This window comes from Musa acuminata, chromosome BXJ2-11 (assembly GCF_036884655.1).
Source record: "Musa acuminata AAA Group cultivar baxijiao chromosome BXJ2-11, Cavendish_Baxijiao_AAA, whole genome shotgun sequence".
NCBI classification, from domain to species: domain Eukaryota; kingdom Viridiplantae; phylum Streptophyta; class Magnoliopsida; order Zingiberales; family Musaceae; genus Musa; species Musa acuminata.
Genome location: NC_088348.1, coordinates 26,712,881 through 26,729,610, shown reverse-complemented (window position 1 = coordinate 26,729,610; position 16,730 = coordinate 26,712,881). Strand labels below are relative to the sequence as shown.

The 16,730-nt window shown below is 47.2% G+C and overlaps 1 protein-coding gene across 1 annotated transcript; it reads left to right on the top strand.

The window, feature by feature from the left end:
- Positions 1–1,620: 1,620 nt before the first annotated feature.
- On the top strand, positions 1,621–2,079 carry LOC135627571 (uncharacterized). The gene has a single exon (XM_065133694.1). It carries the CDS (start codon positions 1,621–1,623, stop codon positions 2,077–2,079), a length of 459 nt encoding a protein of 152 aa, XP_064989766.1.
- Positions 2,080–16,730: the final 14,651 nt, after the last annotated feature.

Here is a 16,730-nt window from a genome sequence, read left to right as displayed (position 1 = left end):
CCTCACTAGTTGATGATCCCTGTCGCTCGAGCGTCGACGTGGACGATCTTGCGCACCCGGGACCGAACCAAGTCGTACTGACTCCCTCTGCCATGGTGTAAAGGATCACTATCATTTTGGCGCTAGAAAGAGGGCCTAATGTCGTAAGATCGTTCCCAGTCGGGCAACAATGTCAAACAATTGGGCAATGAGTGCCTCTCGACCCACTTGACCCTCAGGCTGGGGGAACAACTCCTGCCTCCCCTTGAGCTAGAGGCGAACGACCCCCGGGGCGCTATTGGCGACTGTTCATGAACCCGGGGTTATCACCCTCGGGAATGGCTACTGCTCAACCTTCTATCTCTACCGAGGTGTTCCTCTACCTGACATACCAAGTTCAAGTTCTAACGGGGATGATGCAAACCATCATCCCCCTCGTGTCCCCCCCCCCCCCCCCCCCCGGGACAACTCCCAATGCACTCGCCATGCCGTAGTGGGAATTTTCGCCTACTACACCCGCACAGCCTCCACCCTCACTGGCACCGCCTCTGATTCCCCGGTAGTTCATGACAATGGACATCATATCCTCGCCCGAGCGACGGTTGAATCATAGGTCAATCCCCATGCACAGCGTGCGAAGCCTCTGACAGTCCCGAGCCTGACACGCTATTGTCCGACTTGGCAGATTCTCTCCGGGCGCAACTGTGCTCGGTAGATTAGCGTCTAGATGAGGTTCAATGAGGGTTCCACAAGTCCAAAGAAGAGCTTAGTGAGGCCTCTTCACGAGAATCACCTTTCACGCCTGAAATTCAAGACAAGCCAATCCCACCGAGCTTCCGCCTCCCGATTCTCGAAGCTTATGATGGCAGCTCCAACCTGACGGAACATGTCGCCGCCTTTCGAGCCCAGATAGCTCTATACAGCACTTCGGACGCTCTCATGCGCAGAGCATTCCCAACCTTGCTTCGGGGCCTGGCTTGGATGTGGTACAGTCGACTTAGGGCAGCTTCGATCGCCACCTAAGACCAGTTGGCCAAAGAATTCTAACTCAACTTCCTGGCCAGCGTGTGACCGAAGCCATATGCAATTCTGCTCCTCGGCCTCAGCCAAAAGGACGACGAGCCGCTTTCTCATTTTGTGACCCGCTTCGCTACTGAAATCCGGGGGCTGCCCGATGCTCCTCCCTCTTTAATAATGCAGACGTTCTTGATGGGGCTTCGGCCTTCCAGATTCTTATGGTCGCTGGTTAAGCGGCCACCGATGGCTATCCCCGAAATGCTTTAGCGCGCCAACCAATATGTAGCTACTGAAGCTTTGATGGCGAGAAAGCGTGAGGAGCAAAAGAGGTCGCGAACATAACAAACCCGAGGGTAGGCCCCAACACCGCTAAGGAGAGCTTTCGGACTTAGAAGCCAGAGCCGAAGCCCAACCTCACCAGATGATGATCCCAACCGCCCGAGCGTCGACGTGGATGATCTTGCACACCTAGGACTGAACTAAGACTAAGCCCGACCTCACCAGAGGAGGATCGACCGACCCAATGCACCACCCTCGAGGCTCCCATTCCTGCCTTTGAACTCCTTCAGGATGGAGATAGCCCTGTAGATCAAGGAGAAGGGACTCTTGAAGGCCCCCAACTCGATGAAGGCACCGCGCGAGCTCAGAGATCGCTCGAAGTACTACCTATTTCATCGCGACTACGAACACGACACCGAGGAGTGTCACGACCTCAAGAACCAGATCGAAGAACTCATATGCCGGGGGCATATGAGTTGCTACATCGGGAGGCCCCGCGAACCATCACCCCGTCCGTCGGGTCCGATCGGAAAGCAGATTGATGTGATCAGTGGTGGTCCGGCGTTAGGGGTTGATAGCATGGCAAGACGAAAAGCTTATGCCCGGGCAATCATTGAAAAACGCTTGAGGCAATCCCAAGTGCCCGGGATCACCTTCCCGGTGGGAGAAACCGAGTACCCGGAGCATGATGACGTGCTAGTCATCTTGGCCAGGATTGCTAATGCTCGGGTTAAAAGGATCATGGTGGACACCGGGATTCAACCGATGTCCTATACTTCGACGCCTTCCAGAAGCTCGGCCTGACCAAGGAAGACCTCACCCCGATTTATTCGGCGCTTACCAGATTTATAGGAGATTCCATTTCGTCACTCGGCACAACCGTCCTACCGGTTACCTTGGGCGAGGACTCGCGGGTCAAGACGGTCATGATAACCTTCATGGTGGTGGAACTCCCCTTGGCATACAACGCCATCCTGTGCAGACCAACCCTCAACAAGCTTAGAGCGATCATCTCCACATACCACCAAGCGATAAAATTCCCGACCCGAGCAGGGGTCGGAGAAGCAAGGAGCGATCCTCGGGAATCTCGATAATGTTACTTGGCGACTGTCACATTACCCAAGAAGCTGAGGCGTGAGCATCCCGTCGCTGACCCTCGGGACATCACCAAGCCAACCCAATGCCCCAAACCGATTGAGCACGCCTAAGAAGTCTCGCTATGTCACAATCGACCAGATAGGGTCGTCAAGGTCGGGGCTACCAGAGGAAGAAAGAGAGCAACTCATCAACCTGCTAGTTGAAAACGCTGACGTCTTTGCCTGGTCACTAGCGAACATGCCCGGGATCGACCGAATGGTCGCACAACACCACCTGAACATTAGTCCCCAAGTGCGACCGGTGAAGCATCGACCCCGAGAGCTAGCACCCGACTAACAAAAGGCAGTAGACGACGATATAGAATGACTCTTGGCGGTAGGATTCATCGCAGAAGCAAAATATCCTCGATGGTTGTCGAATGTAGTTATCATTAAAGAGCCAAATGGAAGTTGGAGAATGTGTGTTAACTATACCGATCTCAACCGAGCATACCCGAAAGACGGCTACCCACTACCAAGGATCAACCAGTTGGTCGACGCAACTTCAGGCCACGAGCTCCTCACATTCTTGGATGCATTCTCGGGGTACAACCAAATCAAGATGGCACCAGAAGACCAGGAACACATATTTCATAATAAACCGGGGAGTTTACTTCTACACAATCATGCCGTTCGGGTTGAAGAATGCTGGAGCAACCTATCAAAGGATGATGAACAAGGTGTTCGCCCGCCATATTGGGAGAAACATGGAGGTGCATGTTGACGACATGATCGTCAAGAGCAAGTCCACCCGAACCCACCTGATGGACCTTAATGAGACATTCAGAACATTGTGGGAGTGTGGCATGCGCCTCAACCCCGCTAAGTATGTCTTCGGGGTCAGCTCAGGAAAATTCCTCAGCTTCATCGTCCACCAAAGGGGAATAGATGCCAACCCAGAAAAAGTTCAAGCTATCATCAACATGCAGCCTCCCCGTTCGGTAAAGGAGATATAACGCTTGACCGGGAGGCTCGCCGCCCTGGCCCGATTCCTATCTCGATCAGGAGACAAATGTCTCCCCTTCTTCTGCATCCTAAAAAGCTCGAAGAACTTCGAATGGATGTCGGAATGTCAAGAGGCCTATGAGTGACTAAAGGAGCACCTGGCGCACCTACCCTGACTTGCTACGGTCACCTCGGGAGAACCACTCAGCCTCCACCTTGTGGCTTTCGAACACGCCATTAGTTCTATCCTAACCTGAGAAGATTTGGGAGTGCAGCAACCAATCTACTACTTGAGCCATGTCTTCAGCGGTCCCGAGACGCGATACCAACCGGTGGAAAAACTGGCTCTATGAACTCGTTTAGACAGCTAGGAAACTACGACCCTACTTCCAGGCCCACCCGATTAAAGTAATAACTGACCAACAATTGTGACAAATCTTATTCAGATTCGACGTGTCTGGACGAATGCTCAAGTGGTTAGCTAAGCTTGGAGAATTCGACATACAATATATCCCGAGGATGGTCGTCAAGGCCCAGGCAATCGTCGACTTCATCTCGAAATTAACTCCCCTTAGCAACAACAACGGCGAGCATGCTGAGCAATGGTGGAGCTTACATGTCGACGACTCGACAAACGCAAAAGGGGGCGGGGCCAGCCTCGTCCTTAAAAGCCTCGATGGCCGGATGTTTAGTCACACGCTCCATTTCGGGTTTAAGGCTACCAACAACGAAGCCAAATACGAGGCGCTCGTATTCGGCCTCAAGTTGGCCCGCGAGCTCCAAGTCAGAAACATCGAAGTTTTCACCGACTCCCAACTAATGGTCGGCCATATCAATGGAGACTATGAAACTCGAGATGCCGTCATGACAAAATACCTGTTTGAAGCAAAGAAACTCATTAGCTGCTTCCCGCGCTTCACTATAACAAGGGTGTCATAGGCACAAAACGCACAAGCCGATGCTTTGGCAAAGCTCGCCTTGGCTCTGGATGCCAAATTGCCTCCAGAAGTCGAACAACTTACTTACCGAACCATTGCGGCCAAAGAGGTGGCCACCAGAAGTGCAACCCCAGCCTGGGTAGAAGAAATCCTCTACTACAAAAGGGACAGGATGCTTCCAACCGACAAGATGTCCTCCCGACGGCTCCGGCGCACACAAGCATGGTATTGTTAGATGAATGAGCGACTTTATCAGAGGGCATTCACCCAACCTCTCCTACGCTGCTTGGACCCCGTGGAAGCCCAATCGATGTTAGCCAAGGTTCACGAAGGAATCTGTGAGGAGCACATTGGCGGTCAGACCTTAGTCTTCAAAGTCCTCCGACAAGGGTACTACTAGCCGACTATGCGTCGGGACACCATGGCCTACGTACAACGATGCCTACAGTGTTAGAAGCATGCTTGGGCACTCATCAACCCGCGGTCCCCTAACCCCCTTGGATAACGCATGACCCTTCGCACAATGGGGGATGGACCTCCTTGGCGCCTTCCCACCGGCTTTGGGGCAGAGGAAATTCCTCATCATCGGAGTGGATTACTTCACCAAGTGGTTGGAGGCCGAGCCGCTGTCATCCATCACTGAGAAGCTGTTGAATCTCAAATTTTGATGATGAAGTCAATTGTCAATTGTCATTTGTTATCTAATCCATATGTTGAGATAAGTATGCAGGATTAACTATGATGAAAGTAAGACAGACAACAGTAGTTACGCCGGAGTCAAGACTATGATCACGTTGGGAGTTCGAGAGTTCGACGGAAGTCCGGACGGTCGTCGGAGGTTCTGCGGGAACAAATCCGAGAAGTCTAGGAGCTTGCCAAAAGAAGCTTGTCGGAACTCGCCAAGTGGATCGTCACAAGTCCAAGAGTTTGCCGGAGGTCCGCTGGAGCATCACCGAGGGTTCATCGGATAATCGACGGAAGTTCGCCGGAAGCTCGCCGGAAGAAGCGATTGACGCACCGGAGCAAGTTGCAGTAAATGACTTAAGAAACATCATAGTTAACACGATAATTAAGTTAGAAATAGGAGGTGATCCTATTAACTTAATCTTGGGGCAATTGGACCCTTGACAGACCCAAATTGGGCCGAATGGATCAACCCATTCGGACCCAGATTTCTTGGCCAGCGGTGGCACCGCCTGGGTCGGCGGTGGCACTGCCCAGGGCTCAGTCTCCAAGCTAGGCTAGGCAGTGCAACCTCCCCTGACAGGCGGTGGAACCGCTTGAGCTCGGTCTCCGAGCTCTGCTAGGCGGTGCAACCGCCCCAGTTAGGCGGTGGCACCGCTTGGGCTCAGTCTCCGAGCGAGACTAGGCGGTGCAACCACCCTTGTCAGGCGGTTGTACCGCCCCAGTCAGGCGGTAGTACCGCCAGGACCCCAGAAATCCGAGATGTGACATTTTTGAGCTCCAAATTCAAACCAGTTTGGTGCCTATATGTACCCCACCTTTTCCTGCATGAAAGGGCACTGAAAATCCAATCTTACTCTGTGATTTTTAGAGCTCAAAAGTGTTGTATGAGTTAAAAGTTCTCCTTCCTCTTTTCTTCCAAATTTTGATCTATCAAGAGAGGAAAGAAAATTTTGTAAGGGTTGTCTCCTAAGCCCATCAAAAGGAGTGAAACTATAAAAGGGTGGTTGGCCTTCGCCTATTGAAGGAAGACCTCTAGTGGATATCGGTGACCTCGTCGGAGGAGGAAGCCAAAAGTGGATATAGGTCAAGATTGACCGAACCACTCTAAAATTACGGTGCTCTCTGGTTTGCATTTATTCTTGCTGCTTACCTTACTACAAACCTCCATATATGCTTTACTTCCTCTTTACTTTTGCTGCACTCCTTTACGAACTTGCTTTCAAGTTAAGTTTCCGAAAACAATTTTACGTCGGAAACAATTTCATCGTACGAACATAGTTTACGTCGAAAGTTTTCCGCTGCACTAATTCACCCCCCCCCCCCCCCCCCCCCCCTCTCTTAGTGCTCTTGATCCTAACAATTGGTAGCAGAGCAGGATTAACTCTCAAACGGATTAAAACCCAAGAGAGATGGCATACGCCGGAAACCAAGAGAGCCACTCTATTACATGTCCACCCATGTTCAATGGGACGGACTACACCTATTGGAAGACCCGAATGAGGATCTTCCTTATTTCAATGGATTTTGAACTTTGGAATCTTGTCGAAAATGGATTTTCGAAGTCTTTTCTTCTAATGATCGATTAGAATGAATTGGAGAAGAAGACTTTCGCTCTTAATGCAAAGGCTATGAATGCCTTATTTTGTGCGCTTGATAAAAATGAGTTCAATCATGTTTCGATTTATGAAACCACGTTTGATATTTGACATACACTCGAAGTGACTCATGAAGGCACAAGTAGAGTGAAAGAGTCAAAAATCAATCTTTTGATACATTCTTTTGAACTTTTCCGAATGAAACCGAATGAGACTATTGGCGACATGTACACCCGTTTCACGGATGTAGTCAATAGTCTAAAACGACTCGGCAAAAGTTTTTCGGATTTTGAGCTCGTAAATAAGATTCTAAGATCTCTTCCTAAGAGTTGGGACCCTAAAGTCACTACTATTCAAGAGGCTAAAGATTTAAATAACTTCCCTCTTGAAGAACTATTTGGGCCATTAGTGACCTATGAAATGACTTGCAAGGCTCATGAAGAGCAAGAACACATCCTTCCAAAGAACAAGAAGGATATGACACTTAGAACTTTAGATGACTACTTGAGAGAAAACTCAAGTGATGAGGACTGTGACGATGACTTGGCACTTCTAACAAGGAAATTCAAAAAATTCATTAAGAGAAACAAGTTTAAAAGTGACAAAAAATAAACTTGAACCCAAAAAGGACCAAGTTATTTACTACGAGTGCAAAAAGTCGGGATACTACAAAAGTGATTGTCCCCAAGCCAAGAAGAGAACATCAAAGAAGAAGACACTTAAAGCAACATGGGATGACTCGAGCGCATCCGAAGAAGAGGAGTCCAACACCGAGCAAGTTGCTCATTACGCCTTAATGGCCATCGGAGAAGAGGTAACAAATTTAATTGATGTAGATTTATCATTTGATGAATTATTAAATGCCTTCCATGACTTATTTGATGAATGTAAAATAATTAGTAAAAAATATAAATTACTGAAAAATAAGCATGATAGTCTTGTTAGCAATTTTGATAAATTAAAAACTGAATATCATGATAGTTTAGCTCAATGTGAAAAATGCCATGATCTAGAAACTCTCCAAAAGGAGAGCTTGCTACTTAAGCACGCCTTGAAGAAATTTGAGGTTAGTAGCAAGTCTTTGAACATGATCCTTACAAATAAGGATCACGTTCCCAAAAGAAGTGGAATCGGATTTGTGAGAAGTCCTCACCAAAATCCAACCACCTTCATAAAAGGCCCCATCTTACATGTTCGACGCCAAAACAAATGCAACTTTTGTTGCAAATATGGACACAAAACGCATCAGTATCCATTCAAGAAAATTAATCCGAACAAATTAATTTGGGTTCCTAAAGGAACCATGATAAACTCTATGCAACATGATAAACAATATAGATCAGTTTTTGAGGCACCCAAAAGCAAATGTGTACCTAAAAAGTATCCTTTCTTATAAAGACATACACCATCAAAAGCTAGGAGCAAGAGATAATATCTTGCTTTTTGGGTACTCGATATTCATGACTCGAGATCCAAAAGAACACGTAATGCTCTCTAGCCTAAATAGTAAAAAGAGGATTAGAAAATTAATATTGCAGAGTGATACTAATACAATCCTATTTAATCCCTCAGATTTTGAAACTCATAATTCTCCCTTCACATACCCTTCGTATTTCTGAACTCATCAAATTGATTTCTTCTTTACCATCGGATCCAACTATATCATGAACTTACGTCTTGCAAGCAAAGTTTGTCATAAACTTGCGAAGCTTACCAACTTGGATAATAAGTCATGAACATGTCTAAAATTATGTGCGACATTTAAAAGTGGAATATGCGTGTCACAAGATTTATCTTGAACGTACGAAATTTCTCATCTTGAAATGGAAACTCTTACGTAATTACGAAAATAAAGTTGATTGCTCCACAAATGAAAACTCTCCTCAAGTTAAAAACATCCAAATCAGCCTATCCAGCCCCCAAACAAGTGCTCACCGCCTGTAGGCGGTGGCACCGCCTGTAGGCGGTGGCACCGCCCAACTGGCGATAGCACTATCGACTGTCACGGGTTGCAAGCAGTTGCATCGCCCCAGCCTGCAGTGCAACCGCCCGCAATCTTGCCCCCTTTTAAACCGAGCTAGGGCCGATGGTGGAACCAACCCCAACTCACTCCCTTCCCCTCTTTACACCACCAAAGCTTCTCCACCTCCATTTCTCTCATCTTAGTATCCCAAATACTCTTCATTTCGAAGCAAAAGATTAGCAATCTCTCATTCTCTTAAGGATCTCACTTAAGGTATTCTCTAAGAAACCTTTAAATTCTATTTTTAAGTCATTTACTCTTGCTCATTATTATCTTCTTAAATAGCAGTAGTTATGGGCTTTACAAGATCCTCTAGGGACAAAGGGAAGAGGAGATTAGAAGAAGACTTTGATCTTACCCTTTTTGATTCAAAATATCATGCTGAAAATTTTTCTTCCTTCGAATTTAGAAATGTCAATAAGGGAAAACATATAGATCTAGATGAACTAAGAGACTTAGAGATAATCCAATAGTTTGCAAACTTAGATCTACTCCCAATTTTACAAATTAGTGAACCCATCTATCCAAGACTTGTTAGATTGTTTTACAACAATCTACAAGTAGATGAAGAAGAAAGAGTGTCTACCTATCTCTTAGGACAATACATCTCCATTACAGATATATTCATTTGCGACATGATAGGTATTCTCGTAAAAAATAGAGGTCTTTATTTTAGAGGATCGTGGGATAATGAAACAGTTGGGACAACATATGTTGAAGCCTTAGGAATAATTTTCGGTAATACCAACTTAGTGATAGCTCCTAAAAGCTATGAACATCTACTACCACTAAACACTAAGGTACTTCATCATATCCTAACTAGCATCATTCTCCCTAAACAATACCATCATGATGAAGTAAGTCAAATGGAATTAGGAACCATGTATTGGATCATGAAAGGACATAACATCTGTTTTGGTTACCTTATCCAACAAAACATAATAGAACTATCTGAAAAAGACATGATGCTTCCATATGGTGGTATAATCACTAGAATACTTAAAGCCTACGATATTCCAATACCACCCGACGAAGAAGCGATGAAAGTAGACAGGTTTAGCATAATAAATAAAAATCTACTTCACCGATTGAGATGTTTTTATAGAAACAGTAATTGGGTTAGAATGCCTAGAAGAACCGATCCCCCTTAACCTGAACCAGAACCCGAAACACCAGTCTTTAGGGGTACTCAATCTCCTCCGATCTGTCCCTTTGAGGAAACACATCCATTTGAGCAAGCTCCTGCATCATCTATCGAAGACATTGGGATTCAGATGGATTGATTTAAACAAAGACAAGATCGGCTTGAACATCGATAAGATCAAATCCTATCTGAGCTGCAGCAAATTCATCGATAATTTGACTCTTTATTTAGGCATTTTAATTTTTCACCTCCTGAATAAGCTTGTATATGTGGACACAATCACCTCTTGTTGTAACAATTATGTTGTTGTAAACTCTTTATGTTACTCACCTTGATCACAATGCCTTGATGACTACTAATCTTTAATATGGTTACTTGATGTATTAATTGGTGGAATATGCAGGGTTACGTTATTTAATCTCGTTACTCATTGTCGGATTTCACGTTGAAATTAAATGTTTCTATAATGCCTACTTTGAAAACCTTGTGTCTTGATTTCCATGATAAATATGATTTGAGAAAGTAATATAGCCATGAAATTGATGTGTCATTACCATGATGTTAATGTGTCATGATGTTACCATGATGTTGATGTATTGCCATGATGTTAATGAGTCATTGGATTCCCATAATACTAAACATCAACTAGCTGATATTTTTACAAAATCTCTAAGCGAAGAACAATTTGATTTCATTAGAAGAGAATTAGGAATGTTAATGTGTCCAAATGCATAAACTTGTTAAAATTATTTTTCAGACTTTATTGATTGAATGATCAAATCACTTGATTGCCATTACATGCCTAAAATTACATGTTGGAAATTATGTATTTTGGATACAAAAATTTTCATAATAATGAGCATGTTTTGTCTTCATGATTGTATTTGAAAATCTATAATATAGTCTTGTCTGAATGCATGAAAGTGTTAATTTCATTTTCGGATTCTCTTAACTAGCGGTATCCTAACAATCGGATTTTCTCGATACATTATTCTCTTCCGAACTTAATAAGCATATGTCATATCGAGTTTGATTCTCATCATTGATTTTTGACATATGAAATCAACTAGCAAATACATCTTTCATACACTTATCATGTAAAAAATATTTTTTGAGAAATGGATTTGATGAAATGATTCCTGCTTATAAATTCCTTCTTATATGGATGATAGTGTTTTTATTTGCAAGGATTTATTTCACATATATATCTTGATCCTTGTAAAAATGAAGTACGATTTAATCTCTTATCGATTTTAACTTCATTCAAAGTAAACTCACAAATAGCTGGTAGCCTTCCTCCTTTGTGCAAAAAGATAATAACAAATAAAAAGAAAGAAGTATTCAAAGCTATCTCCATGTCATGTTTTCCTTGAGATGTTTGCATAATTGGTATCCTATCACTCATTGATGGAAATTGACATGAACCTAGTTATGACATGAATAATTATCACACTTATGCTTAAAATTTGCTTATATCGTTCTCCTTTTTGTTGATGACAAAGGGGAAGAAATATATGAATTGATACTATGAGTGTCATATTTGAATAAGAAATATATGAATTGATGCTATGAGTGTCATATTTGCATTATGTTATTGCCATATTTGCACTATGTTATTGTCATATCATGATAAAATATCAAAAACTTGCATAGCAACTTTACTTGTTGATATCTTGTCATATGATGCTACGATTGCTAAACACTTGAAATGTTTGCTTTACGTTAAGATATCAAAAGCTTAAATTGTAAATTTACATGTTGATATCTTATGTTGAACTGCTACCATCATTCATATTTGAAATGTAAAACTTGAGAATTGATGTCAAGTCTTGACATCATTTTCAGTAAGATACATCGTGATAGGAATCATGATGGGAGTAATTGATAAGGTTAAGAGTTCTTAACTTATCAATAAGTCTATTGAATTCAAAGGCCTTGAATTCAAGAATGACTTATCTCAAGTATGACATATAGATAAGGGGAGTTAAGGTTAACTCCATTATCAATTGATCGTCATCATAAAAAATGGGGAGATTGTTGAATCTCAGATTTTGATGATGAAGTCAATTGTCATTTGTTATCTAATCCATATATTGAGATAAGTGTGCAGGATTAACTACGATGAAAGTAAGACATGTAGCAAGAGTTACGCCGGAGTCAAGACTATGATCACGTTAGGAGTTCGAGAGTTCGACGGAAGTCCGGACGGTCGTCGAAGGTTATGCGGGAACAAATCTGAGAAGTCCAGGAGCTTGCCAAAAGAAGCTCGTCGGAACTCGCCAAGTGGATCGTCGCAAGTCCAGGAGTTTGCCGGAAGTCCGCAGGAGCATCACCGAGGGTTCATCGGATGATCGACGGAAGTTCACCGGAAGCTCGCCGGAAGAAGCGATTGACGCACCGGAGCAAGTTGTAGTAAATGACTTAAGAAACATCGTAGTTAGCATGATGATTAAGTTAGAAATAGGAGGTGATCCCATTAACTTAATCTTAGGGTAATTGGGCCCTTGACAGACCCAAATTGGGTCGAATGGTTCAGCCCATTCGGACTCAGATTTCTTGGCTAGCGGTGGCACCGCTTGGGTCGACGATGGCACCGCTTGGGTCGGCGGTGGCACCGCCTAGGGCTCAGTCTCTGAGCTAGGCTGGGCGGCGCAACCGCCCCAATCAGGCGGTGGCACCACTTGGGCTTAGTCTTCGGGCGAGACTGGACGGTGCAACCGCCCCTGTCAGGCGGTGGCACTGCCAGAGCTCGGTCTCCGAGCTCTGTCAGGCAATTGTACTACCCCAGTCAGGCGATAGTACCGCTAGGACCTCGAAAATCCAGGAGGTGACATTTTTGAGCTCCAAATTCAAACCAGTTTGGGGCCTATATATACCCCACCCTTTCCTGCATGAAAGGGCTCTATGATTTTTAGAGCTCAAAAGTGTTGTATGAATTAAAAGTTCTCCTTCCTCTTTTCTTCCAAATTTTGATCTGTCAAGAGAGGAAAGAAAATTCTGTAAGGGTTGTCTCCTAAGCCCGTCAAAAGGAGTGAAACTGTAAAAGGGTAGTTGGCCTTCGCCTATGCCTCTAGTGGACGTCGGTGATCTCGTCGGAGGAGGAAGCCAAAAGTGGATGTAGGTCAAGATTGACCGAACCACTCTAAAACTACGGTGCTCTCTGGTTTGCATTTATTCTTGCTGCTGACCTTACTACAAACCTCCATATGTGCTTTACTTCCTCTTTACTTTTGTTGCACTCCTTTACGAACTCGCTTTCAAGTTAAGTTTCCAAAAACGGTTTTACGTCAGAAATGATTTCATCGTACGAACGCAGTTTTAAACGTCGAAAGTTTTTCGCTGCACTAATTCACCCCCCCCCCCCCCCCCCCCCCCACCTCTTAGTGCTCTTGATTCTAATAGAAGCAAGTGGAAGGATTCGTATGTAGGAACATCATTACTCACTTCGGCATCCCCAAAGCCATCATCACAGACAATGACACCCAATTCAACAACGCAAGGTTCAAAAGATTTTGCTTAGGCTATGGAATACAACTAAGGTTTAGCTCGGTGGCCCACCCGCAGACCAATGGCTAACCAACCGAGCGATATTGGAATGTCTAAAGAAGAGGGTCATGGAAGCCCAAGGTACCTGGGTCGAGGAGCTCCCGAGCATACTGTGGGCCTCCCGAATGATACCGAAGACCACCACGGGGGAATCACCTTTCAGCTTGACATTCGGTACCGAGGCGGTGCTTCCACCCGAGGTTGTCTTCTCGACCCCCCGGGTCAAAAACTTTAACGACACTATGTCAGAAAGTGGGCTCCGAGCCAGCTTGGGTCTCATCGAAGAACGGAGAGCCGACACGCACCTTCGTGCCCTCTCTTATAAAAAAGCCATCGTAAGACTTTATAAGCGAAGGGTGCACCCTCAGCCGATCAAGCTTGGCGACTTAGTCCTACGAAAGGCCGAGGTAAGTGACCTGATTCACTCCCGAGGCAAGTTAGCTCTGAGCTGGGAAGGTCCCTACCGAGTAACAGTTGTGGTCCGAGATGGTACTTATTGCTTGACGACACATGAAGGACGGCCAGTGCCAAGGACATGGCATATATCAAATTTAAAGAAGTTTTACATTTAAAAAGTTTGTCGGGCAAGGACCCCATCGCCAAATAGAGAAGAAAGGATATGCGAAAGTAGCAAGGGGAGTTTTCATTAATAAAAAGAGTTTTTACATCACCCGACTGGTCATAGCATACAAAACAAAATAGCTACGAGTGGCCATAAAAAAAAATAAAAAATAAAAAATAAAAGAAGAAGGGAAAGGGGGACGTCACCTAGGCCCCGGGGAGATCCACGCTATCGTTGAAAGGAACTTCCTCGGGCATCTCGATGATGTCATCCTCAGGAAGACACGAGAAGGGATCCACATCAAAATGCAGGTCGGGAAACCGAACTCGAAACCGTGACACTGTGACTCGGTATCCGTACTCATACGAGACCTGCCCTGACCTTTGCAGCCCAAGCTAAAACTCGTGGGACTCCTTGTATTCTTCGATCACTTTTTTGTTCTTTGCAGGGGTCGCTTGGGTTTCCTCCACTAGAGCCTCCTCGACCTTCTTCACCGACGAAGGAGCCTCTTCCAAGCTCCAGGACAGGTCCAACATTTCGCCCTCCATTGAGCGAACTCGCCCGCAAGACTCCTTCAGTTGCTCCCTGTTAGTGTAAACAACCTTGAGCCGTGGCCTCGGGGTCGACGCGGCTCGGTTCGGGTCCGGATGATAGAGAATCTTTCTGAAACGACCCTTGAGTCCGCTGAGGTGGCCGGCTGTGATGGTCCGATCGGGACAGGATCGTCGTTTCCTCGGGGAGGGGGCTTCTCGCCTAGGCGTTTAGTGGGAGGTCACCGTCTTCACACCTGCACACAGGTCGGGTCGGGAAGCTCGACCCGACCCCTTCGACGATCAAGTTAGAAGATAGTGGTAGGGGAATTCTTTAGCTAAGTGGTGCTTTCTCCTTCTTGTGCCTCCCCCTCCTGATGAATGAGAGGGTATTTATAGGGAAGGTTACCGTTGTTTGATGTGCCTGCTGGCAGGGAGCAGGATCATACTCCTGGTAGCGTCTGACATCGACGTTGGCATGGCATGAGGGATCGAGCCTGAGCAAGGTGTTAATGTGCCTCGGTCGACGTTCCGGTCTACGTTGACCAGGTGCTGTGAGGCGACATTTGGGCCAGCTGACGTCACCCGAGTCTTATCGCAATTATTATTCTCATCATATTCCCCCCGGAAGGAAGCTATGCATCGGCCGCCGTAGTGGGGATCCGAGGCATGGCTTTGGCATTGAGAAACTGTCCCTGCCGAGTGTTTGCCGGGGGTGTGGGGATCGTGGAGTTTAATAAGTAAGGAAGGTTGTGTGCGCAGCGGTGACCCCGGGTAGCGTGCAACCGAGGAGTACAACCCAATCGAATAGGCCGAGCAGAGGTTGTGGTCTCGAGCAGCATGGAACCGAGGAGCACTACCTGGGCGTGCAAGCCGCGCAGGCATGGTCTCGGGCAACATGCGGCCGAGGAGCACGGCGCAGGCGAGTTGGGGCCGAGGAGTATGGCTCAGGCGGGCAGACCGCACGGGCGTGGTCTCGGGCAACATGCGGCTGAGGAGCACAGCGCAGGCGGGCTGGGGCCGAGGAGTATGGCTCAAGCGGGCAGACTACGCAGGCATGGTCTCGGGCAACATGCGGCCGAGGAGCATGGCGCAAGCGAGCTGGGGCCAAGGAGTATGGCTCAGGCAGGTAGACCGCGCAGGCATGGTCTCGGGCAACATGCGGCCGAGGAGCACGGCGTAGGCAGGCAGGCCGCGCAAGCGTGGTCTCGGGCAACATGCGGCCGAGGAGCACGACGCAGGCGGGCTGGCCACACATGCATGGTCTTGGGCGAGCAGGCCGCGCAAGTGTGGTCTCGGGCAACATGCGGCTGAGGAGAACGGCGCAGGCGGGCTATGACCGAGGAGCACGGTGCAGGCGGGCAAGCCCCGCAGGCGTGGTCTCGGGCAACATGCGGTCGAGGAGCACGGCGCAGGTGAGCTAGCCACGCAAGCGTGATCTCGAGCGAGTAGGCTGCGCAGGCATGGTCTCGGGCAACATGCGGCCGAGGAGCACGGCGCAAGCGGGCTGCAGCCGAGAAGTATGGCTCAGGCGGGCAGGCCGCACAGGCGTGGTCTCGGGCGACATGCGGCCGAGGAGCACGGCGCTGGCGGGCTGCGGCCGAGGAGTATGGCTTAGGCGAGCAGGCCGCGCAGGCGTGGGCTCGGGCAGTCTTCGCTCGGAAGAGACTGAGGCAGGGCCTAGATTTCTTTTCACGAGGACTACATCGGATAGCCACCGCGGGTGCTTGACCTCTTCTATGGAGCCCACTGCCAAAAGTCGTCCCTTCTCCTCACGACCACCCAGGCCTCCGCCGCGATGTACTGGTTAGCCCGCTGGAGCATATCTGGTACCATGGTGGGGGGTCGCTCCACGAGGGACTAGAGGAATCTGGAAGGTCGCAGGCCTATCATAAACGCCTGCATTAATAGAGAGGGATGAGTGTCCGACAAACCCCGAATTTGCGTGGAAAAGCGATCCACAAAATGCGAGAGGGGCTCGTCCTCCCTTTGGTTGAGTCTGAGGAGCAGTGCAACGTATGGCTTTGGCCGGGCGTATGCTAAGAAGTTAAGCTCAAAGTCCCTGGCGAGCTGGTCAAAGGAGGCGATCATCCCGGTCTTCAGGTCGTTGTACCACGTGCGGGCCGGCCCTCTCAGAGTGGTGGGAAACGCCCTGCACATCAGAGCATCAAAAGTCCCATATAGTGCCATCTGGGCACGAAAAGTGACTACATGATCCGCTAGGTCGGTGGAGCCGTCGTATACGTCCAGGGAGGGGAGTCGGAAGTTCAGGCGGACTGTCTGATCCCGTATCTTGGGCGTGAAGGGAGATCCCTGGTATGCATCTTCCCCGAGCTCTCCCCTTGACCT